Source organism: Phoca vitulina, unplaced genomic scaffold, assembly GCF_004348235.1.
Source record: "Phoca vitulina isolate PV1807 unplaced genomic scaffold, GSC_HSeal_1.0 scaffold1, whole genome shotgun sequence".
In the NCBI taxonomy this organism is placed as follows: domain Eukaryota; kingdom Metazoa; phylum Chordata; class Mammalia; order Carnivora; family Phocidae; genus Phoca; species Phoca vitulina.
This window is the reverse complement of record NW_022589704.1, coordinates 85,276,028-85,302,205: the sequence shown is the minus strand read 5'-3', so window position 1 is coordinate 85,302,205 and position 26,178 is coordinate 85,276,028. Positions and strand designations below refer to the sequence as shown.

At 35.3% G+C, this 26,178-nt stretch overlaps 1 protein-coding gene across 1 annotated transcript in view; it reads left to right on the top strand.

Moving 5' to 3' along the window:
* Positions 1 to 26,178, top strand: part of KYNU (kynureninase) — a 126,830-nt gene that overhangs the window by 40,758 nt on the left and 59,894 nt on the right. Inside the window, exons 4-8 of the mRNA XM_032425404.1 lie at positions 2,356 to 2,476; positions 11,495 to 11,577; positions 21,370 to 21,431; positions 22,999 to 23,070; positions 24,240 to 24,314. Of these exons, the coding sequence (XP_032281295.1) occupies positions 2,356 to 2,476; positions 11,495 to 11,577; positions 21,370 to 21,431; positions 22,999 to 23,070; positions 24,240 to 24,314 (413 nt within the window). The remainder of the gene's footprint in view (positions 1 to 2,355; positions 2,477 to 11,494; positions 11,578 to 21,369; positions 21,432 to 22,998; positions 23,071 to 24,239; positions 24,315 to 26,178) is intronic.

Below are 26,178 nucleotides of genomic sequence, written 5' to 3'. Positions count from 1 at the left end.
TGTGAGAAAAATAAGGCGAATTCATAATTTATTCTACAGAATCCAACAGTAAAATAAACTAGTTCCCAATGTTTCTTAGAGTTAAGAAGAATGAGAGATCACTAGGAGAAGGAGAATCTTTTATTTGGTGCAGTTAAAAAGACATTAATAACCTCCTAATGGCGTGGGTTACTGTACTTATTTAAATACTTAGTTCAAATTTGAGCCATGCGACATCAATTAAAATATATGGTAATGAGTATAATTTGCAGTCCCACACTGAAGGTATAAAAATGGTATAGTTTTTCATTTTTAAAAAATGGAATCAAATTGGACACCTACCATATTTGATGGAAAATCTTGGTTCCCTTATTTGCAGATTTGTCTTCACTCTTCCTAGGGGTCTGCAAATTTTTGGAGGCTTCTTGGTATCCAAGAAAGAGGTCTGTGAGGTGAAGATGAACTCTCTTGCTCCCCCTTGCCCCAGCGTCTATGGCCATTCGAGGGCAGGTGGCTTCCCTGGCAGCAGCCTCTTCTTCCCATTATCTAGTCCCCAAACACACCCGCAAAGCCACTTTTGGTTTGCCTGGGATCTTCAGTGGAGCCAGTTGTCGAGGATACATTCTTTCATTCTCTCAGTCTTACGGAAAGCAGTTTCAGAACCTGGTTCACGGCTTTTCCTTCAATCCTTGGAGGCCTCTTCCTTATTTTCCGTTAGCATACTATGCTGCTCTAGGGAAGGCAGACTGTCTTTTTCCTCTCCCTTTCTAAGTTCTAGGGCAAAGGCCTGTAACAAAAGACAGATTAACAAGATAAAAGCATAATTTTTTTTTTTTAAACACAAGTTTTACATGAGAGGGGAAACTTCAAAAGGAAATGAAGACCCAAAGAAGCAGTCATACTTGAATTTTTAATGCTAGGCTTGATGAAGAGTGGGCGTTTGTGGGAAAATGTGACAAGGTAACAAAGGGTCTGAGCTAAGTGTAGTGAACTAGGGGAAACAGTAAGGCCTATTTCCTTGCATTCCTCTCAGTGTCTTGGAGATGAATATGTATAGGGAGGGCACCTCTCACATGAGGGTTTCATGACCTGCTTAGGGGAAGGTCAGAAAGTTCTTCTTGCACATGCCGTTTCTCAAATTCCCTCAGCTTAAAATATTCACTATGCCAAGGTGCCGTATTTTAGTGTAGTGTGTGTAGTCCTGCACCCCATCACTGCCAAGAACATCAGTTTTTAATAACTTAGTTATCATTTTTCTGGCATAAGAGAAGCCAAGGCTTAAAGTTCTGCTTATCTTTCATGTTATACAGATCCAATGGGACTAAGGTGGAGAGTGGTAAACTATCTCTTTATTCTTGTGGGGTTTTATAAAATACATTTTCTGGATACTCTAATCTGCCACATTACATACTGCCGATTGAATTCTCAGATAATGCCATTTGATGTGCTTTGAGACTTTGTAAACAAATAACCAAGTAAGAGGAATGTAGTGAAAGGAGATGCGGAACCATACTTTTGTCTGGCATGGGACAAGATAATTGAGTTTACAGTTCTGCTTTTCTCTCATACTGAACACACTTTCAAAATGACTTTCTAAATATAAGCAGCCCGCTATGTATTTGTCTGTAAAAGCATCAGCAATGAAAAAACAAGACAAGACAATGGGAGCAGAGATCTGGGTGATTGGCTCCTCCTGCTAGGTCATTGATGGGGCTGACACGCACCGAACATGTTTAGTCTTTGAACATGGATTGGTTTGCTAATAAAACTGCATTTGTTACTGTCCAGGGAGAGTTGTAAGACAGACAAATCTACTAAAATTCTGATTTATTTGACTAAGACATAAATACAGAGAACAATCTGCCTGCATATATATTATGTGTATAGAGATATAGAGTGAAAAAATGTATAAATCCAATATATCTACTTCAGATATGTAAATACTCATTTAGATATTTTTTATTTGCCTTATTTACAACACCAGTTACTGCAGAGGGTTAGTATGTACCTAGACTCTGGTAACCTTCTGGTATGACTAGATGGGCTGATGATACACTTCCTATAAAAATTCTGTTTTTAACTTTTTTCTATTGCCTTCATCTATTTATGACTGGGAATAGCTGCTAATTTAGATTTCCTCATGGAACACAATAAATAATGAGAGATCTCAACAAAAGTCTCTATAAATGTAAATTATATTTTAAAATATAAAAGATTATTTTTCTGAAAACTTGCTATTATCCTTGGGAAGAATTATGTTATTTAGTATCCTTATTGGAGTTAATTATATTAATTATTTGCACTGGATTAACAATGCCAAATGGAAGAAGGTTAATTAATTGAATAAGCATTTTTTTTCATTTCTTTCTGTTTCAGTTGATTTATCTTTAGTGAATAAGGATGAAAACGCCATCTATTTCTTGGGAAATTCTCTTGGCCTTCAACCAAAAATGGTTAAAACATATCTGGAAGAAGAACTAGATAAGTGGGCCAAAATGTAAGTATTATTTCAAAAGCTATCATTTGACATCTCATACAAGAACTTTTTTTTTTTCCTCCAAATTTTTATTTAAAGTCAAGTTAGTTAACATGCAGTGCAGTATTGGTTTCTGGTGTGAAATTTAGTGATTCATCACTTACATTCAGCACCCAGTACTCTTCACAACAAGTGCCAGCCTTAATCCCCATCACCTATTTAACCCATTTCCCCACCCACCTCCTCTCCAACAACTCTCAGTTTGTTCTCTATAGTTAAAGAGTCTGTTTCTTGGTTTGCTTTTCTTTTTTTCCTCTGATGTTCATTTGTTTTGTTTCTTAAATTCCACATATGAGTGAAATCATGATATTTGTTTTTCTCTGACTGACTTATTTCGCTTAGCATAATACTCTCTAGTTCCATCCACATCGTTGCAGATGGCAAGATTTCATTCTTTTTGATGGCTGGGTAATATTCATATATATATATATATATATATATATATCACATCTTTATCCATTCATCAGTCGATGGACATTTGGGCTCTTGCCATAATTGGCTACTGTTGGTAATGCTGCTATAAACATTGGGTTGCATGTATCCCTTCAAATCATTAAGAACTTTAAAAATCACACTAGGTTGTCTAATATTTGGAGAGATGTACAATAGGCTCCTAGAAGTTTAGGACATAGAGGAACCTTAAGAATCATGTCATTCAATACTCTCATTTTATTGATAACATAACTGAAGATCAGTAAATAAAGTCATATGGCAAGTTAGTGACAAAGTGAAGAGTAAACTTTCACAATATTAGAAAAAATAAATCCCTCTTCCAATCTAAATCATATGTAATCATTTTATTTTATTTATTTAATGGCTAATAAGGGAGGTAACATTTAGAATTTAATTCAGTGTTTTCATGAGTTGTTCTTGCTAAACTCTATTACCCTAATTTTTATAAATAAGGAAACAAATTTGTTGAGGGGGAGAAAAAGATTAGTGGAGCAGAAGGTACTGTCCTCTCCAGACTGAGTGTGCTTATTGAGAAGATACTCCATTTGGGCTTAGCTAAACAGGTTTGCTCCAACCATGCAAGAATCTGAAATCTTAAATACATTTTTTTCTCCATCTCTTCTGTTCTACTTTTACTCTTCTGCCTAAGAAACCCCCCACACTCCCTGCTTCTCTGGATGCTTACCTTCCTTAATCCCAACCTTCTCAACCATGCTGATGATCTCTCCCTAACTGCCCATTGTATTAATCACTGCTGGGGGATAGGCAGTTTAGAGGTATCTGTTTTCATTAGCTTCATATTCTCAACCATATTATAAATCCCTTTAGGAAAATAACTTAATTTTATGTGATTTTATCCTTCCTTGGTAGTTACTAATAAAGCTGAAACTAGAAATATTTAAAAAAATACTTTTAACTATTATATATTAATATCACTTTAAATTTTTTTAATATTTAAAATATTAAAAATAAGACACATGAAAAGGTGCTCAACATCACTAATCATCAGGGAAAGACAAATCAAGACCGCAGTGAGCTATCACCTCATACCTGTCAGAATGACTAAAATAAAAAACACAAGAAATAACAAGTGTTGGCAAGGATGTGGAGAAAAAGGACCCCTCGTGCACTGATGGTGGGAATGCAAACTGGTGCAGCCACTGTGGAAAACACTATGTATGTTCCTTAAAAAATTAAAAATAGAATTACCATATGATCCAGTAATTCCACTCTTGGTTATTTGCCCAAACAAAACAAAAGCACTAATTGGAAAAGATGTATGCACGCCTATGTTTATTGCAGCATTTTGTACAATAGCCAAGATATGGAAGCAACCCATGTGTCCATCCATAGATGGATGGATAGAGAAGATGTGTGTGTGTGTGTGTGTGTGTGTGTGTGTGTGTGTATTACTCAGCCATAAAAAATGAAATCTTGCCATCTTGCCATTTGCAACAACGTGGATGGATCTAATAGTACAATGCTAAGTGAAATAAGAGTCAGAGAGAAACAACATATGATTTCACTCATTTCCGGAATTTAAGAAACAAAACAAATGAACAAAGAGGAAAAAAAAAAAAGAGACCAAAAAACAAACTCTTAAGAGAATAAACTGATGGTTACCAGAGGGGAAGTGGTGGGGGGATGGGTGAAATAGGTAAAGGGGATTAAGAGTACATTTATCATGATGAACACTGAGTAATGTGTATATTTGTTGCATCACTATATTTTACACCTGAAACAGATGAACTCTGTATGTTAATTATGATTGAATTTAAAAAAATACTAAAAATGAGTAGAAATATTTTTAAAATATATCCTGAATATTAAGATCTGAAAATAGATACGAGGAGGAAGCCAAACCTGAAGGTCAGAAAAAAAATGCAGGAAAATGAAACTAAATCAGAAAAGAACTCTGACCAAGACATTTGGCTCTCATTCAAACTCCAAATATCTTCTTCTTTCTTCAGTTTTCATGCCACTGGTCTTTCGTATTGGGAGCAGTACCTCTTTTTAAAGTTTATTTTACACTGACTGTGCTAATGATTACTACCACAGGCATTAGATTACCCTGCAAAGTTCTTAATTTCAGTGGTTAAGAATATAAATTTGCACCTCAATGCAAAAATCATAGAAGTTTATATAATTTATTAAGCCTGTTATAACTGTATCTGCATAAGTTGTATGCATAAATTGAAAAATAAATATCACCACATTTGGAAGCATTTTGCTTAGCAGGTTTTAGTATTTAAAAAATGGGGGTCATACTTAATAAAAATGGTTAATATTCATTTTTGGCCTTAATATAAAAGAGAGCAGAGAATTAGATTGAATTTGAACTTTAGAGAGTGTCCTTGCCTCTTGGATATTCATTCAGCAAGGCTGTGCATTTTTATCCTTTAGGCATTTAAAAAAGATGCTGCCCTGCTATCCTATTCATCTCTTTGTGATTACCCTAGTTTATTAGACTGGTTGATTATTTTCACGACTTTAAAGTTATATTCCAGGAAAGTGCCTTTCTGTCATAACACCCTTCTATTGTTGTTAACTTTCAATTTTATATTTTACCTTGTGACAATAGAAAATTACATAATCTTAATGCCTTCTACCGATTTTTCATTAGATGATTCAGAAAAGAGGTGCATATTAATGCTTCAAGCAGTGTAAACTACCTTTAAAAGACTTCTGAGAAAAAGATTAGATAGCTAGTTAGCTTTATTTTGTCTTTGCTTAATTTTATTTAGTCTTCTTGCTTTCAATCGTGGTGGCCCAGTCAGCATCACACCCCCTGTCTCTCTGTTGATGTCAGTGGTGTTTGAGGGGCAAGGTCAAAATCGTGTTGTGTTCTGTCCCGCTGCCCATCTTTGATCTCAAAAGTGTTTGTTCATTATTTCTTTGGTCCTAAATAGTTAGCTTAAAATTTTACTTTGGCCTTTTCCAGCTAAGGTTCTGTTGGGAGGAAAACTTTTCCTCTACCAGTTTACAGCCTATTGGTTGAGGGCCTGTGGATTCATCCATAAGAGATAGATTAACAGGAGTTTCTTTCATGGGCATGCAGAAGTACTCTACAAAAAAGTGACTCACTGAATAGCTAGGGGTAAGGGTTTATATACCAGTTTAGCCAAAGGGGGCAGTTTTAGGGCTTCAGTAGGAGGTATAGAAAGTTTTATTGGACCTTTTCATTCTGATGATAATGGGCATATCCTTCCTGCCTGGAAGCTCCCCTAGAGGGAGACTGATGGCATCTGAATTTGCACCTCCTGGTGTTGAGTCACCTTCCGTCTGTGAGTGGGCTAATGACAGCTGTATTTTCAGGAGAGTCTCCTTAAGTCAAGGAGCGTTTCTTTCTTAGGCTGCTGTCTGTTCACATGCTTTTAGTTTAAAGTAATCTTCTTGCCACTGTGGTGGGCTGTTGGTCCCTTGGCTTCCCTTTCTGACTCTTGGCTTTTGTTTTTGTACTAAATATCCATGCACATGTTTAGTTCGCTTCTAGATCCAGGGCCTCCCATTATTGTGGTGAGTTTTCCTGATTCCCTGTTCGTCTTCATCTTCTCCAGCCCCACTTCTACCCTACTTCTTAGCTGATACCCAAATCAGGCCAGTGCCTTCCTCTCTTCTTGACCAGTGGAAGATTTCGAGAAGGACTGAGTCAAAGAGAGCTACACAGTTACTAAATACTCTAATGCAAACTGAAATTAGTTGCTTAACAGGAAAAAAATAATATTAGAAATGTATAATCTTAACAGTAACATAAAAATCAGAGTCCTTTGACTAAGTGAGATATTGTTCTGGGATATTGATAACAAGTCTGACTGGCCATCCAAGCCATATAAGGTAGGAAATACCACTTGGCTCATGGCTGTTAATGTCCGTGTCTCTATCTTTTATGTCCTATCACAGACATACTACCTACCTATCTACAAAATAAACCATCACTGGCCATAGGGCAGCCTGATTTTATAATTCATATAGCTACTGACTTTGATTACTTATGCTAGAGGAAAGTCAAGAATAGAGGCATACTTAGAAATATTTTTGGGCCTAAATGATTTCTTCTAAAACTTTTAAGTTATTCAAGACAAAGCAATGAAAATAAAGCACTTACTTCTGTGGGTTTTAAGTGCTTATTATTGTTATTTTCAACTGTATGTGATTTCCAAAGTAGATTACTTTACTTGGGAGAAGTGTATTTGTTTTGGGAAATAACAATATTCAGATATTTATAACATTCTGAAATAGAAAAAATTTATGGTGATTTGACTCATTTGATATATAATTAATTACCAGCAAAATGAGGCTATAACAATAAGAAACAGCATTGATAGGGGTCTGTGGGTCTGCCAGAATTTTTTTTAGAACATTTAATATTACCTATTCATATATTATAGATTTATTAACGGCCCAGATTATTTAAAGGAAAATAACATGGGCTAATAATCACAATGGGAACGTTTGGCTAGAAGAGAAAGATATATCCGATATATCCATCCCGAAGAGCACACTGTAAGTTGAGAAATGTATATTATGTCCCTAAGATACAACCACAATAGTTTAGGTCTTCTGCGTTGTCATATCTACTCGATAAATGATTTTCTTTCTTTTTCATGGGAGCAAAAATTTGACCCAGTTGTATCTTTATAGGATTCTTCTAAGACCCGTGTGACACTTTAGGGAGGCTTATTTAAGAAGAAAATAGCCCACTGGATTACATATTAGGAACAAACTGCGTGCTTAGCTGGCAGTGACTAACTTGGATGGCAATGTGTGCAAAAAGGGTGCTGGTGAAGCACAAGGGGGAGGCGTGCTCCTGCAGACACTGCAGTCTCATTCAGTTCATGTGTTCCTTTAAAAAAAAAAAAAAAGTTGGGGCACCTGGGTGGCTCAGGTCATGATCCCAGGGTCCTGGGATTGACTCCGCCTTAAGCTCCCTGCTCAGAGAGGAGCCTGCTTCTCCCTCTCCCTCTGCCTTTCTCCCTGCTTGTGTGCTCTCCCTCTGTGTCAAATAAATAAATAAAAATATTTTTTTTTAAAAAAAGTGTATTCTGGGGAGAAAAAAATGCTCCCTCTACCCCTCTTCATTCAACAACTGGACCTATAAAATAAACTGACAACACACAGATTAACAGGAAATAATAATTACTACTTATTAATTATTAATATTATGGGCATGAGGGCATCCCAGGGGGGAAAAAAGTGAATACAAAAAAAAAAAAAAAAAAAAAAGTCCGTGAAATTTGAGAGCTTATATGTCATCTTAGTAGGCGAAGGGGAGGAGGATGTAGGCCACTTAGGGGAGAATAAATGATTTTTAGGAAGGATGAAAGGCACTTAGAAGAATAGATAGGAGATGTGATAATTTGTGACAAAGTCTTCTGGTGTGGTGTTGACTTCTAGTCTCCTCTTGTGGGACCAGAGTCAATCTTCTCTGGTTGATGAAATTCCTGGGGAGGGATTGATGATAGTTGAGTTCCTTTGGAGGACCTGTCTTTAGGCAGATGGGGAAGCTCAGAGGAAGCTTGTCCCTACACTTGCTGTTTCTCAGGTGCCTTCAGCTCAAGGTAATCTTTATGCCAAAGAGGTGAATTTTGGTGTGGCATAGTCTGCCGCCCTTCAGTAAGAATAAGAAAGTATGTACATGGTATGACATGTTACAAAGATTTTCCTAACATCTGTGGTGGCTAATCATCAATTGGATCATAGATTAAAAAAAAAAAAGTGGTGATCTCTTAAGGATTCTGTGATGTCTTATTTCCTTGGCCGGGGGGGGGGGGGGGGGGGGGTTTGGGTAGGGAGGAGCTTTTTAAAAGCCTGGCTACTTTTTATTTTGTAGGGTGGTTAAAGCAGAGTCCTCTTTCAAAGAGGATCCTCTATTAACTTCCTAATTCAATTTTACATCCTGAAATCTAATTTCATGAGCAAATAGCACTCCGTAGACATATCTGAGCACACCCCACTCAGGGGAATGATGAATGCTGCGGTCCTGAGGGAACTGTCTGCTACACTCTTTTCCTTTGCAGCACTTGTAAGACAAGATTGCAACTACGCTGCAAGTATTAGTTCTGAATGAGAGCAATGTAATCTTTTTCTTAACTCTGATACATATGTTTAAAAGTGCACTGTAATCTACATCAAAGCTTTATAAAGCCAGGCCACTTTAGTTTGAGTTTATTGGGGTAACAACTTCCTAAATACATTTCACTACCCCAGGCTAATCGACTGACAAAAAGGAAAGAAGCAGACTGTGTGTGTGATATTTTAAAGGTGCGGGGAGATGCCAAAAGCATGGCAGGAAGAAACATACTCTTAAAGATTATTACCACAGTGTCTTACCAGAGTGAGAAGTAGGTGGCCTACTATTCTGAGACATAAATTCTCTGAGGCAGAACGTAGAATTTTACTACCTAAATGTAATAAGATGTATTGTGCTATCAGCAAGGCCACGGAGCCCTATGTGATTAAAATAAAAAAGGATCCAAGTATCTGCCTTTAACTACCATTTAATGATAATGATTTTTGTCTTTAGCATTTATATTGGAAGTCAAGAAAGAGGCAAGCTGCCGGCTATCTAATAATAATATGAATAATAATAACTAGCAATTGCCCTTCTCTTCCTCCTTAGTTCTTATAGTCTCTATTCTCAAAGTCCTCTTACCTCATCTCAGTTTATACAGTAATCAAAATATTAGTTTAAAAATTGCATTGTACCCCACATGCGCACGCAGATTTACATTAGGGAACAGTCAGAAAAGGGATGCTATGTGCCAGTCTCTTTTACATGTTACCTTATTTATTTTTCACAGCCATCCTTTCAGGTACATATTGCCACCCATTTACTTTTACTTTTACAGGCTTTATCAGCTTATGATACATGTAGTCTCATAACCAGTGGTGACCTGGAATTGGCTCAGACCAGGCAATGAAAGCCAGTCATTAAATATTAAGGATTTTGGTTGATGCCAGGAAATGGACCACAGGGGATATTCACATTATGAAAATCCACAAAGGCTAAAAACAAGGCTCCTTTTGTCCTACTAACCCACTGCTCTCTTGGAGAGAGAAAATAATTTTCCCCAGACCCTTCTGAGTTCTTAGCTGAGACCCCTGTAATAAAAGACAGCTTAGCAAGAGGAAAAAAACCTGCACAAGTTTATTAGCACGTATAGCTCTTGTACACACAGGAGACACATGGGACAAAGGACCTCCCCCTCCCCGCGATGACTTAGAATTCAGGCTTAAATCCTATCTTAATAAAAAAGAGGAGGAGGATGTAGGCCACTTACAGCGGAATAAGTGATTTTTAGGAAAGATGAAGAGCCCTTAGAAGAGCAGATAAAAGTTACCATAGGTTGTGACAAAGCCCATCTGAGTGTAGTGTTGACTTCTAGTTTCCTCTCCTGTGGCAAGACTCAATCTTCCCCGGTTGATGAAACTGCTGGGGAGGGGATTTATGGCAATTGAGTTCCTTTTGAAAGATCTGTCTTCAGGCAGATAGGGGAGTACAGAGACAGCCTCTCGCTGCGCTTGCTGTTTTTCAAGTGCCTATAGTTCAAGATAATCAATCTACCACAGCGACATATTTTGGGGTGACATACTCCGCTACCCTTCACCTCTGAGAACAGGTTTACCACTCACTACTGCCAGTTTACTGAATTTCAGAGTATAGATTCAAGCACAGTTTGCACTATAAAAAAAATACCGGGCTCATTCCTTTCTCCAACTTTAGGGAGTTGTGGGGTTCCTAAGGAATTAAGAACAATTAATTCCTAGCTTCTGCCACAAGTTTGCAACAGCACATTCAGTCACTCCCGCCTTGATTCTTTGTTTCAGTTTCTTCTTCCATATTTCAAATGTATTTCCTTTCTCATTTAATGGAAACTTCTTGAGAGTGGAAGTTCTCTTACCTCTTTTGTGTTTTGCCATTATGCCTACTGGGATACTTACTAGAATAATAAAGTTGAGCTAGAATATGGGAGATGAAATTGCTAGAAAATAGGTCAAGATGTAATGTTGGCTTTGATTATTGCCAAGTTTATTTATCTACTTAAAATGTCATCATGAATATAGTCACATTTTACACACTTCTGTTTAGTTTACAGATTGTAGCTGTATTTAAAAACTGAATTTACAATCATTTTAATTTCTAGCCTCAAAAAATAGTAGCTACGTTTTAGTATAGATATTACTATGTGCTACAGGTATACAAGTAGAATGTTCAAATAGTCTTGAAATTTTCAAAATAGAGAAGAAAAAAATATCTTACACTCTAAAATAGAGTAAAATAATGAAGTAGTACATAGGCAATCTCAACTACCCTCCCATAAAACGGAAATTAAAGAAATTAAGAAATGACAAGTTAAAAAATAGAGTTCTCAAGTATTACTTTTGGTTTTAAAGAAGCATGAATTACTAAAACATTACAAAGATTCATTTAGAAATGTCCAGTTGCTAATGCTGATATATGAAAAATTACACATGCACACACATACACACAAATCTAATAGTGTCTATGTCCCTTTTCAATTTCAGGGGAGCCTATGGTCATGACCTAGGAAAACGTCCTTGGATTACAGGAGATGAGACTATTGTAGGCCTTATGAATGACATTGTAGGTAAGTACAAAATGGATTTTTCCCAAAAGAATCATAAAGGCATTATCATTTAGATATAAACCTAGATTATAAAGTCAAAATCTTATTGAATAACATCCTGGTTTTCTATTTTAACCCATTACAGTAAAGAGTGAACATACCGTTAATTGAGACTTGGAGGCTATAGCAAACATCACTGGGTTATTTGGCAGAAAAATAAAATATTTAATAGTGTTTTCTTGTATATTTTAAGACTAATATTTACTCCCCAATAAAGAGCACAGGCATTGTATTTATTTATAATTAAACTAATTTCATAAAAATCAACTTAAATGAATTTTCTAACCCTTCATTATATGATAAAATAAACACTAACCTTTACATGCTAAAATCCTAAAACACCAATCAGGTTTTGCCTCATTTCAGTTTAATCCATGGTGACTAATTTTAAATTAAGCTGAGAATTGTTAGAAATAATATGGTTGATGTTGTTCTTTATATTTATATATACGTATTTATAAATATATTTATATATTTATAATATGTTTCCTAAAGTGAGTTATATATACTCCAGGTAGTATTCAAGATAGTTTTAGATAGCAAACGTGTTAACCTTTTGAAAAAAAAAAAAAAGCTATTTAATTGGGTTGAATATTGAGCATTGCTTAAAATCTTATATGATATTTAGGGTATTGAACAAAAAAATTAATGATGTTTAAGTATTTGGAGTGCTGTTATTTGGAAATATTTAGAGGACTTAGGGAAATCATAACTTTCATAATGCTTTTTCAAACCTCACTCCTCTACAGGCAAGTATAAACATATCTTTATTGCTTCATCCCAATTGCATCTTGGTCAGTGATCAGAAGACAATATCAACGTGAGCTGGGAGAAAGTGGAATTAGAGTGAGGACAGTAGGATTTACATCCAGAAAGAATTACAGTAATTGACAAACCATGAAAACCTGAGGAATACCTTGTTGATTCAGAAATGATTATTGAACCTCTGCTGTGTGTCTGTCAGCACTTATGGAGTAGGTACTGAGGATACAATAGTAAGTAAAATAGTGAGTCAGAATCCTCACCATCTTTATCCCATGGGATATCCTCATGGGACTCTCATTACAGGAAGATACCCCCCAAAATGTAAAATTAATATATACATATAATCATATAATAAAGAGAAATAAAAAAAAATCATTGGGATTAGTGCTTCAAAAGAGAGGTAATTTCCAATTAATGATGAAGGGGACTGAACATAATCATTTAAGTACTCTTTCTTTCTGAATTCTCACTAAACAACTCTTAGTGGAATTTAAAAAATAAAAGTATAAAAGAACAAACAGAGAAATGGAGATGATAGCAACATTTTGGGAATTGGATAGCAAGTGGATAAGTGGTAATTGCCTTTGTAACAACAACAAAAAAAAGTAAACCAAATCTTCATCTCCCAATGGAAAAAAAAATGGAAAGCCACCTGCTTTACACTGCAGATCCTTCAAAACTTTGGAAATTACAATAAGCATCTCTAGAAGTGGGAGTAAAATAGGAATAAAAAGAGAGAGAGAGATGTGTGTTGAAAGTCTGTTTAAAATTCAGTTAGAATGTCAGCTCCCTTTGCCCATTCTATGCCACCAGGGGAATCGTTCTCCCTAGATGATTGGGTGAGTCTCTGAAGAAGGAAGAAGGCTCCCAAGGGAGGATATGTACACTATATTAGTCTGCTCAGGCTGTCATAACAAAATACCACAGACTAGGGGGGCTTGAACAACAGATGTTTGCTTACAGTTCTGGATGGAGGCCAGAAGTCCAACACCCGAGGGTTGTTTTCTGGTTGGACTAGGACTCTTCCTGGGCTGTACCTGGCTTCCTTCTGTGTCTTCACCTGGCCTTTCCTCTGTGCACACTCAGAGACAAAGAGCATTCTGGTGTCTTTCTTCTTTCTTCTTTTCTTCTTATAAAAGAAAAGTCCTAGTGGATTAAGACCTCACCCTTATGACTTCATTTAACCTTTATTACCTCCTATAGGCCCTATCTCCAAATACAGTCACACTGGGGGTAGGACTTTAACATACAAATTTCAGCTAGACACAGTTTAGTCTATAACATATTCCTTGGCAAAAACAAAAGAATTAAATAAATGTTTATCCACTTCTGTTCTAATTTAGTATCCAGTATCTATGCAGGAAACTGGAACATTCTTCTCTGTGATATTTGGACAACCTAAAGATTCTGACATGAGTTGTCCCAGTATAATGGCTCAGTAGGGTCCCCTTACAGCAAACCCCACCACATGCACAGTGGAAAAACACACTCATGTGATGTAGCCCAAATTTACCAGACTTTCAAGGAAAATCTGTTTTAGTTCCTATGAACAATAGGAATGTGTTACCTGTTCAAAAAGTTGAAAAAAAAAAAAAAAATAGAAGGGTTGCAAGCAAAAGCAAGTTCTATTTCCTACTAGCTATTAACTGAGTAATCATTACTCTATATACATTTCTGTTTTATGTGGCTGTATTATACGATCAGAATATTGACTTCTAGTTTAAAATAATAGATGTAGGCTCTCATGGTTCATCTCTCCCTCAGATTTTCCCCCCTTCATTTTTCCCTTCCTTCTCCTAATGTCCTCCATGCTATTCTTTATGTTCCACAAATAAGTGAAACCATACGATAATTGACTTTCTCTGCTTGACTTATTTCACTTAGCATAATCTCCTCCAGTTCCATTCATGTTGATGTAAAAGTTGGGTATTCATCCTTTCTGATGGCTGAGTAGTATTCCATTGCATATATGGACCACATCTTCTTTATCCATTCATCTGTTGAAGGGCATCTCGGCTCTTTCCACAGTTTGGCTATTGCAGACACTGCTGCTATGAACATTGGGGTGCATATGGCCCTTCTTTTCACTACATCTGTGTCTTTGGGGTAAATACCCAGGAGTGCAATTGCTGGGTCATAGGGTAGCTCTATTTTCAAGTTTTTGAGGAACCTCCACACTGTTTTCCAAAGTGGCTGTACCAACTTGCATTCCCACCAACAGTGTAAGAGGGTTCCCCTTTCTCCACAACCTCTCCAACATTTGTTGTTTCTTTCCCTGTCCATTTTTTCCATTCTAACTGGTGTAAGGTGGTATCTCAATGTGGTTTTGATTTGGATTTCCCTGATGGCTAATGATGATGAACATTTTTTCATGTGTCTGTTAGCCATTTGTATGACTTCTTCAGAGAAGTGTCTTTTCATGTCTTGTGCCCATTTTTGGACTTGATTATTTGTTTTTTGGGTGTTGAGTTTGAGAACCATGAACCATGAGAGACTATGGACTCTGAGAAACAAACAGGGTTTTAGAGGGGAGGGGGTGGGGTGATGGGTGAGCCGGGTGATGGGTATTAAGGAGGGCATGTACTGCATGGAGCACTGGGTGTTATATGAAAACAATGGATCATGGATCACTACATCAAAAACTAATGATGTATTGTATGGTGACTAACATAACATAATAAAAATAACAGATTTAAGTACAAGCCAAAAGTGATCCCTTCTATTCCAAACACAGAGAGATGATAGGAAAAACATTAGATTAACAAACATACAGCAACACTTAAAAAAAAAAAAAATTCAATAGAAATCTCTACAGACCAGAAATACTGCCGCTGCTAAAGAAAGGAGCAGTTGGAAGCCTGGAGGCACAGTTTTTTTGGGGGGCAGCACATGAAGCCAGGCTGAGTGTGCAGAGCCAGAATCCAGACCCTCAAAAGGAGCCCCAGGGTGAATCTGCACAGCTCTGAATGCCTGAGGCTGGGACCCAAGGCCAAAGTATTGGTCAGGCAGGGCAGGTAAAGGTGAAAACCTAGCATCTCCTACCAGACTAGTCAGGTTCTTAGGAACACAGAGCACTTGATCAGGTGTCAGCATTATCTAGAGGACTGTGTATATTTTGATGGAGGAAACTACCACCTGAATAATCCTGGATTGTATGTAAGGGTGTGTTAAATAGTTGGTGAACAGTGCTTCCATTTATGTTCATTTTTTAGAAGCTAATTATATTCATTCAAATGTCTAACATATGAATAAAAGACCTGGGGAAAAAAACCGGATTAATTTGATCTGAGCATATGTTTTCTTTAGCTGTGGATTGTTTTTTTCCTTACTAGGTTTGCTTTCAGAACATAAACTACATTCTAATCCTGTTATTTTGTGCTTAATATTTATCATCCTCTAAAAGAGGAGTTAGGATGTTTATATACAGGCCAGGGAAGTGGGAAGGTGATACTATTTTGTGAGATTTATTATATGAAGCCAGTAAACCCTGAAAAAAGAATTCTTTTGACCATTTAAAAGTTTATAGCTCTATTGCAACTTATTAAATATGCAAGTATTTTATTTGCCCAGCAAATACATCATAACCATCACTGAAATTTCAAACGAGGCATCTCTCATTGTAATTACTATCGAAAATGGGGGAAAAAAAAACCCACTAGTCAAATTTATTTAGAAAAATAAAAGGATTGAACTTATTAAAAAATTAAAAAGTATATATTTATCAACTCTAGCTTTGGAGATTTTTCTGTGTCTTTGAAATACCATACAAAATTATCACACATATGGGACAAACTTCATTATTTTTGTGGTTTTTTTTAAAGACTTTATTTATTTATTTGACAGAGAGACAGACACAGCGAGAGAGGGAACACAAGCAGGGGGAGTGGGGGAGGCAGAAGCAGGCCTCCCCCCGAGCAGGGACCCGATGCGGGGCTCGATGCGGGGCTCGATCCCAGGAGCCTGGGATCATGACCTGAGCCGAAGGCAGACACTTAATGACTGACCCACCCAGGCACCCCTATTTTTGTGGTTTTGTCCTGAATGTTGTATTAATTAAATTACAGACATTTAATCCTAATGATATGGGATATAAAAGATAACAATTCCTTATTGAAATGAGTACAGTCACTTTCATAGAAATGAAGCTCAAGAAACAATATGTATTTTGTTTATTACATATATCATAATTACTATGTATTGTAAGTAACAATAAGCATATATAATAAATAATTGAAGGTAGGTAGTCTTTCCAAAGTCTCAAGTCATTTATGACAAATATAATATTTCATTTGAAATGTTTTCAGTGAACGAAGGTAATTTTTAGTTTGTTTTTTTTTTTAGATTATTTATTTATTTATTTGGCAGAGAGAGAGAGACACAGCGAGAGAGGGAACACAAACAAGGGGAGTGGGAGAGGGAGAAGCAGGCTTCCCCCTGAGCAGGGAGCCTGATGCGGGGCTCGATCCCAGGACCCTAAGATCATGACCTGAGCTGAAGGCAGACACTTAACAACTGCGCCACCCAAGCGCCCCTGATTTTTAGTTTTAATTCTGAGTTTATTAAATGTCTGTTTTGTTCTTTACAATTCATGTTTTGTCAGAAGAAATACTTCTACTATTTTTTTGTTGACCAAAGGAATGTGAATTGACAGTGTCTACAAAGTGTTTTAGAAAAAATATTTTAAAAACTTGTACTTTTTAAAAAAAATGTCAGTAACTATTTTCTCCCAAATTTCTTTACTTTTTAAATTGTGTATATTAGTCAGAGAAATGGTTCTTAAGTCAAGGTGAAAAATGAGTAAGTTCACTCTGTTTTATTAGGAATAGATTATTTTAGAAAGTGTTTTTACGTATATTTGTGTTTATCTTATTTGTTGCAAATCCCACCAGGTTCCCTTTTTGCCTGGTTCACCAGGAAATTCTGAGAAAATATGATTGAATTGGAAGTAGCAAAAACATGTAACAGTTTCTATTTGTTTCTCATCTGCATCTTTTGCTGTTTTTTATCATTCTTCCTCACTTTGTAACCCAAGAAACCTCAAATCCTGCTTGGAAATCCAGGCTGCATAAATCATGAAATAATTAAAATAATTATCTGGTAAGTACAGTAAAAAGCAGCAGAAGTCAAATTTATTTTTGCTACCTGCAAGCTACGTAAATGTGTCATGAGCAAACAGACACATTGTATATTTGGGGCAATGATTGAATCTTCCAGGTTCTTAAAACCACAGTCTTTATTTCACCATAAAATTTCCCAAACAGAAGTAACAGGAGGATAACAAAAATTATTATGTGTACCAATTGGTAGAGTGGATAGAGGGGAGGAGGAGACAATGAGCAACTATATTTTTTCATAGATGTAGAAAAGAATTTCAATTTTAGAAGAGAAGAAAAACTGTTAATAAAACATTTTATATAGACCCAACAATTCTGCAAAACATGGAATAACTTTCCCTTATAATTAATGTCATATTATCAAGATGCTAGAAATAGAATTGCTGAAGAATATTATTAGTATTGTTATTAAGCCTACTTCTCCCTGGGTACATAAAAATCACAAAGGGCTAGATACATGCATATCAGCTTATAAAAATGTTGTAATGTGGATATAAATTTGCTTTATGAAACTTGTGGTTGACCCTCTGAGAAGCAATAATCCCTATAAGCTGTCTCCAGTTACGAATCCTCACCCATGCACTAGCCACCTCTGGAGGCCACAGGAATTTACTACTTGAAAGACAGAGTGGAAAGTTCTCAGACTTAGCCTGATTACAAACCTTACAAGCAAATCCACAATAACATTTGTGTCTGCTTAATCAATTATACAGAACATGGATGGCAGTTAGGAGATCCGTCACGTATCCTCTTATTAAACACTAAGCAGCTTGGGGCCCTGTCATCTTCTCTTGGCAAAATATTTGAAATTAAATTAAAATTAAAAAGATGCAGAGGAATGTTGGTAATGAACATGGGCCTCCTGTATTTGATTTACAGGGAGTGGATAATGTAGACAACGCTTCCCAATGTAATCTGGAACAAAGATTTTAATCTTTTTTTTTTTTTTTTTTTCTAAGAGAAGGTTAAGATTTTGTCTTACTTCTTATCTATGAGACTTGAGGTGAGTTAGTTCATCTCTTTGGACGCGTTTCCTCATAGATAAATATAGACAATTAAAGTAGATATGTTACTGTGTGACTGTGAAGAATATGTGAAAAAATACAAGTCACATATTTAGAAGTATTGGCACATAGTAAGGACTCAATAAACATTCGTGTGCCAGACATTGAGATCAGAAGGCCGTGCTTGCGTTTAACTGAGTTACACCTTCTGGTAAAGCAAAAAATTATGATCAATAAATAAACAAGCAGGAAAGCACTTCACAAACGAGAATCCTGGCTTGTACCCATCTTCGATGAGGTGATTCAAATCTTGACATTTACTGCAATGAATTGTAGATGATCTTCTAAAGTAAAGACTCTTTTAAATCCTGATAAGAGTTCAGGAAGTTTTTAAAAATTTTTGCCCTGCAATACTTGTAGTCCTTGATGTTTCAACAGTAATTCAAAAAAAGGTCTTGGGAAAAAGAAAAAAGAACAAAGAAAAGCAACTCGAAAGAATTTCAGTTTGCTTAATTTTTTTTTATTTTCCTATGGAATGCTGATGATATTGATATATCTTAGAAGAACAAGTGTTGGTTTCAGAAATGCAATTGGACCCAAAAAAATAGGTCAAGTAGGTAAATTTTCCTTTAAAAAGATGCTAAAAATCAGTCTGATGTGTGGTGCTTTGGTGTTAGGAACCCTTGATTCTTTAGTGCCTTTAGGTTATATTTGAAGTAAACGTCTGCGTTAATGTCCTGAAACTTTAATATTTGCACCGTCCTCAGATACACCTGTGTACACATGCACACACGTTAAATAGACTCACCGTCGCCTTCACAAAGTTCAGTAGCAGGTGAGGAGAGCATTTCGTGAAGTGCTTGCTTGAATTTGGAGTGTTCTAAGATGAGATAATTTTTGTGCATGGTGGCAGATAAATTATTCAAGTCAGTGAGGGATTATTTACAAAGAATTGATCCGAGTGTTAGTATGCCACTGAAAGTGAGGGAGTAAGTAGCACAGGGTCAAGTGTATGTCTACATTAATTGAGCCTACCACATCTGGTTCATTACATTCTTCACAAGAAAAATTTTAAGTGATCCAAAATGAACACTGTATTGTTTGGAGGACTAAAATTTTCAAGGAATCTACAATTATTTTAATCAGACTGCAATTGTTAAGCAAAACTAGGATATCTAACCTCCATTAGAAAGTCTCCTTCCCTTCTTGCCTCTTTTAGTTCTTCGCTTTCATTTCGTGGTAACTAACTTCTGAATTCTTTTTCCTTCTCATTACATTTTTTTTCAAATGCTTCTCTTTCTATGAATTCTGCTCTCCTTATAAAATTACTTTTCCTTCCTTTTCTCCTTTCTCCTTGCACTTTCTCTGCCAAAATATTTTTGGAAATAAATGGTTCTCAGAAAAGATGCATGTAAAGAGCTAACAGGGATTTAAGGATAATATTAGATTAGATATCTTAGATAATGTTTTGTTTTAGAAATAACAGTAAAAATTCATACCATAATGCAAAGAAATAAATATAGTAAAACTGGCAGCGTTTCTTTTACATATTTCCAAAAGATTTTCATATTGTAGGAGAAGACATATGCCACCGTATGCAACATAAGGTTATCATATTCATATCTATCTCGTTTGTCTAGGACAAATTTTATTTAGTACTAGGGATGTAGAATGAGATTGGTCTCAGTGTGCCTTGACTTCAGACACTGTTCACCTTACAAGGACCAGAGATAAAGCTTTTAACCAATTGTTTACCAACATTGCACATCAAATGGAGAAATCCATCTGTTAAATGCAATCGGAAGTTTTTCTCGACTAAATGGCTGTGTTGAAATAGAAATTCCTAAGTTATACACTTATCTCTAGTGGCCTGCCCTCAAGTGAACTTATCCTGAAATCTAGCTGTAAATTAGATTAATTATTTTACTTACTGCCTCTTCTTCTAAAATGGAACTCTAACAGAAGTATCTCTTTGGATGTGAAATATAGGACTTGTATTACACATTTTCTCTAATGCCTCATACAGCTTTACAAACCATGGCACAAAACCTATTTTTCTCAGTGATAGTTAAAGAGATTTTCCTACTATACAGGTCTAATTGCTTTTAAGAGACTGTAAGAACTAAAAATATGAAAGTATTGTTGTTGTTATACTCTGAGTTGTTAAGTATCCAATGTATGCTTTGTCTCTGGGTCTATTTCTAGTGCTCAAGCACTCATTACTAAGAATTAGATCAGATTATGATTGTGTAGTGGTTATCTTAATTTTGCATATGTTCTCCATCAAATAATACCTATCTATTAATTATCTTTCATCTCAGTGTCTATGAATAAATCCCAGAGCTATTTAGGTCTTTGTGCTTTGCTTTCTAGCTCTTTTGTCTGATAAACTATTATATATCTCACTGTAATAACAGTGAAGTATGTTTGGCAAACTAGCTCTCTTTTATTAAACGTGCGTTTTAATTGGATATTAGAAACAACCAGTTCTAAAAATGTGATTGGCCCTGCTTTCTTTTGAGATACACTTACCACAAAAATGTACTCTGTGGGAATTTGGCAAACTACCTGAAAATAGGATAAATCATTTTTAGTTTACAGGAAAAAGGAAATGCTTCATTATTTTGTTGCCATTATTTACTATATCAAAAAGCAAATATTATTTTAGCTAGCTATGTGCATGTGAGTCCAGATACCGTTTGATAAAATGAGGCAAGTGGGAAAACTTCCATTTCTTTGTGATGACACATCAGGTATGTCCTTATCTCTAAAAACATTAAGGAGGAAGGAGTGAAGCCTTCCTACTTTGTTTTTCCAAGTAACTTCAGCACTAATAGAAAAATCTAAATCATGATGTGTTTACTTTGCAGGAGCCAATGAGAAAGAAATAGCCCTAATGAATGGTTTGACTGTTAATTTACATCTTCTACTGGTAAGTATCCTTTCCCACCAATGTTTAGTATACACTCATTTGTAGAATCTGACATTTTTCTATCTTTAATTCATGAGCATCTGGTGGTTTACTTATTTAAAAATAAGTTGTGAGGTTATTTTCATTTTTACCAGGAAATGCTGGACTGTGATAGAAAGGCTTCTTCATAGTCATGGGAGAGTTGACTCTTGCAAAGAGCTTTAGAATAATGAACGGTTCTTATCTCAGAACATAAGGAATAAAAGTCACAGTGGATTAAAAGCAAAACTGCTTGCAAGCACACAAAACAATGATGTACAAATGCCAACAAACACTGAGCTTTTCAGAAAGATAGTTTTCCAGCATGGTGGACTTTAGCAGGGTGACATTCTGGATCAGTTATGTTTTTATAGACTAATTTTGGGGGAGAAAGTTAAAAAAGAATTAGAAAATAGAACTAAATTGGAGAAAAGGGATCTAATACCTTAAATGAGTTACTGTATTTAAAGTGCTTCCTACTTCCTAAGTACTTAATAATATGTATACCTTAAAATGTCAAATATATTCTTGATTTGGAATATGGTGTCTGTAGTAACTACTTGATGTTTGAAAAAATTTTACTTCATTTTTAAGTGAGTTTTTGGAAACATGTCCATGTGACCAAAGCACACAATGAATATATTAATATTTTATTTTGATAAAAATGAAGAAATGATTGTTAAATATCCTTAAAGGAACACGTTCACGGAGTATGTTAAACATGATGGTAAATAGCATAGTTTTAAATTCAGACACCTCGGGGTTTGATTCCTAGCTAAGTTACTTAATGTCTGACTTTGGATGAGGTTTCCGTGATTTCTACATCTTCATTTTCTCCCTGTGAAGATGAGGACAAGAATACCTACCTGATAATGTATATACAAGGGTGAAATGTGATAATATGTGAAAATTGCTTTCGCACCCTGACCAGTGATCAACACTAAGTCAACAGTAGCGATCATTTCATTGTTACCGTTGTCAGTCAATGTTTATTCTCTAGGAACTGTGGGGGAAAAGGAAGGGCTCTCCCCTGAACAAATGAGCTACTCCTCCCTGGTGCCTCTAGAAATGTCAAATGTTTCATGTTAGGGTTGAGGCCTTTCGGTTGGACCTAAAATAAAATCCCATAAAATTATAAGGCAATGGAAATATTATGTACCAGAAGCCAAATCAGCAGCATAAGATAAATCAATATAAATAAAATTTATATAGAACATGATATTTCAGTCTTACAATGAAATTACCATTAAAAGCACTGGGAAGACAATTTTTCAATTAAAATTTAAGTAAAGCTTTGTTTTTATCTCATTCACGTTATCTCCCAAATTTGCTTTTCTGTTGATAAATGTAATGAGCCAATACTTTCTTTTATTTTATAATTCATTAGAAATAAGGCTAATTGGAAAAGGAACCCTTAACAGACATCTAGATATGTCATTGAGCCATGCCTTTAAAATGCTGGAGATTATAAAATGGAAGTATGGTATAAAATGAACAAATGTATAAACTGTGCATGAATGCTTTTCTTAATAAATCCATTTCATTGCAGCTATCCTTTTTTAAGCCTACACCAAAACGGTATAAAATTCTTCTGGAAGCCAAAGCCTTCCCTTCAGATCATGTAAGGATTCTTCAAATTATATTTATATTCTTTCTACTCTTCCTAGAGGAGCACACCATTTGCCTGTGTTGAATAGTTTATTCTCTAGTCTTTTCCAAGTAACCTTACAATAAAAAGATCTGTCAAATGCTTTTGATTAGGCATTTTTAAAATATAGATTGTGGCTTTATTTCTTTTGTTCAAGTAAAACGTGTTAGGGGAGGAAAGGATTGAATAGGAACACTGATTTATTAATCTTTTTAAAAACATTGAGCGAACCGCTGGTTTAAATCAAGTGCAGTTATAAATGTTTTATTAATTCTTGTTGCTGTTTTATTTTATGAAATCAAATCAATACATACCCCGGTGCTTAACCCTTTAGCTACATAGAATAGGGATAAAACTTTTATTTTTCTATAGCATGCTAGCATGTGCTTTATTATTGAAAAAACATTTATTAAGGATGAAAAATATTTCTTATGGTTTATTAAATCTTCCTTCTTTAAGAAATTTGATCGTTCCAGACATAGACGTGGATAAAAGTATACTGCATTTTTCAGTTTTAGTGTTAGAGAGAAATTTGATTTCTGTCTTTCTATTATCACTGTTAACTGTTCTAATCCACATCTTGTAATTTAAGTCATTTAATTATGTCCAAATTAATAGCCATTACTTTACTAAAAAGGATCAAAACCCTAATAATGAGAAAAAATTCAGGGTCTTTATAACTTCCTGTTCCCGTTCATATCTTGTACTCTCAGTGAAGGGAACTTTCTGATGTTCTTTCCTTTTACTAGCTTACTCTTTTTAGGGTAAGTCCTTCCTATAAGCTAGTTCAAGTATAGCAAGTCCACACTACTCACTCTGGTTATTTTGTAAACTCTGGTTTTGACGTAGGTTAGGCGATTTAATATCTTCTACAAATCTCTTAGAACTCTCTAAAGTCTAGATGACCCCTATGCTTCTATACATTTCTAAGATACAGTGTTTCAAGGAATGTTCAGATTCCTGCATATAAATTATATTAAAGCACTTCTTTTCTGGTGTATTCTGTTCAGTCACTTCTAAACTTGACCTTAGATTTAATACAATAATATGATTTTATTATTATTTTATTATCTTTTTTCGGAGTTATTTCAATGTATGTCTGTGCATTGGACTTGATTCAATAAATCATTCTTCTTTTCCAGTATGCTATTGAGTCACAGCTTCAACTTCATGGACTTAACATTGAGAAAAGTATGCGGATTGTAAAGCCAAGAGAGGTATATGAGAAAGAGAAATAAATATTCATTATGTTTCTATTTAGTATTGATTTTTTTCTTCATTTTCCTCAAAAGTTTATTATCTCCATTACTTTAATGGAACTTTCAAGAAAGTATAAAAGACCTATACTTCCATTACTGCTAGCTCATTTTGCTTAAAATGGAGAATTAACTCAGAAGTTTCAAGGGATAGTCATATTACAAGCAAACTATTTTCCTATGAATACCCCTGGAGTTTGCCATATTCTTCAGTGGGATGGAAAGGGATGGCAAATTGCATATATCATTATTTATTTATTTATTTATTTATTTATTTATTTGACAGAGAGGGACACAGTGAGAGAGGGAACACAAGCAGGGGGAGTGGGAGAGGGAGAAGCAGGCTTCCTGCCGAGCAGGGAGCCCGATGCGGGGCTCGATCCCAGGACCCTGGATCATGACCTGAGCCGAAGGCAGATGCTTAATGACTGAGCCACCCAGGCGCCCCGCGTATATCATTTTCAATTCCAAATACTATTGCCTTTGGATGCCTTTAAAATGATATTTGTTGAAACTGAATGATGCCTATCTTTTATATCTTTTTAATCTAAGTATCAAATGTTTTCCTTTGTGCTTGGATGGGGTAGGGGTGTAGAAAAGGATGTGGTGTAGCGGGAAGAGCTTGGGCCTTCTGGCCTGGCTAATACACTCCACAGAAATCCCAGGCCCACCAATTTACTGGATAAGGGGCTTTGAGAAAGTTACTTTATCTTTCTGAGATTCCTTCATATTTAAACAGGTAACAAAGGAAACACCTAATCAGGCTTGACATATGTTCAAGATCTAAAATACTGTGCACTTTACCTTAATAGAGATGTAAGGCTCTGCAGTTTGTGTAATTTGGCACCCAGAGATCCACACAGAATAAATTGTAGGTTTCACAAATGATGCTCCCAGGCTGTTAAGCCAATGTTTGAACAATGATTTCTTTCAACCCAGAATACTTTGAGAAATTAAAATCTACTCCATTTAGTTCTATTTGCCAACATGCAGTCAATTAATGGAATAGAAAGTTCTCATACCAATGACAGGATATCTGTTTCATATGTCATATATAAAATGCTAATTTCCAGCAAAAATGAAGATAGCCACTAATTTATCAGAAGTTTTAATGTTGAAAGAGATAAGTGTTGTGGAACCTCATGAGTCAATCATAAATTTTGAGAGCATTCTTTAGCATTACTAGATTAGAGCAGGTCAACATCAGAGAGAACCATATTCTTTATACTGCTTTATACTGATTTAAATAAATAATTAGTATATATAATACTTTTCTTTATCTTGTCTTTGAAATTATGGTGGACAAACCATTTTAGATTCTTTAAGAAAAAAAAAGTTTTGGATTACCATGTTATTGATTTTACTTAGAATTTGTCTTAGAATTACTGAAATCCTTCTCTTTACATATAAAATACCCATCAGTTAACAATTTAGAGATTTCAGTATCAGTACTTTTTTTATAGATTTCAATTTCGTAAACAAGTTCCAGACTTCTGGTAGAAACTAAAGTAGATGCTATATTTGTGATACATATATGTGCCTAACATGGGGCACAGTAATTGATAAATAGCAAGAATTACCAAAAATTAAAAATAACTTAATGAACTTACCCCAAATATTAATGCAGTTAATGATGCTTTGACCTTAAAGATTATGTCAGATTTAGCACTGGAGAAAATTTATAAAAACTTTGTAAATGGATAAGAATGATTAGAATACAAATAGATACTTTGTATTTAGCTGATTTCTCTTTGCTCAAGGTGTTTGCAAGACCAAATCTAAATTCACTCAGAATTTCCACTAAGTAACTAGTCGTTAGTTTTAG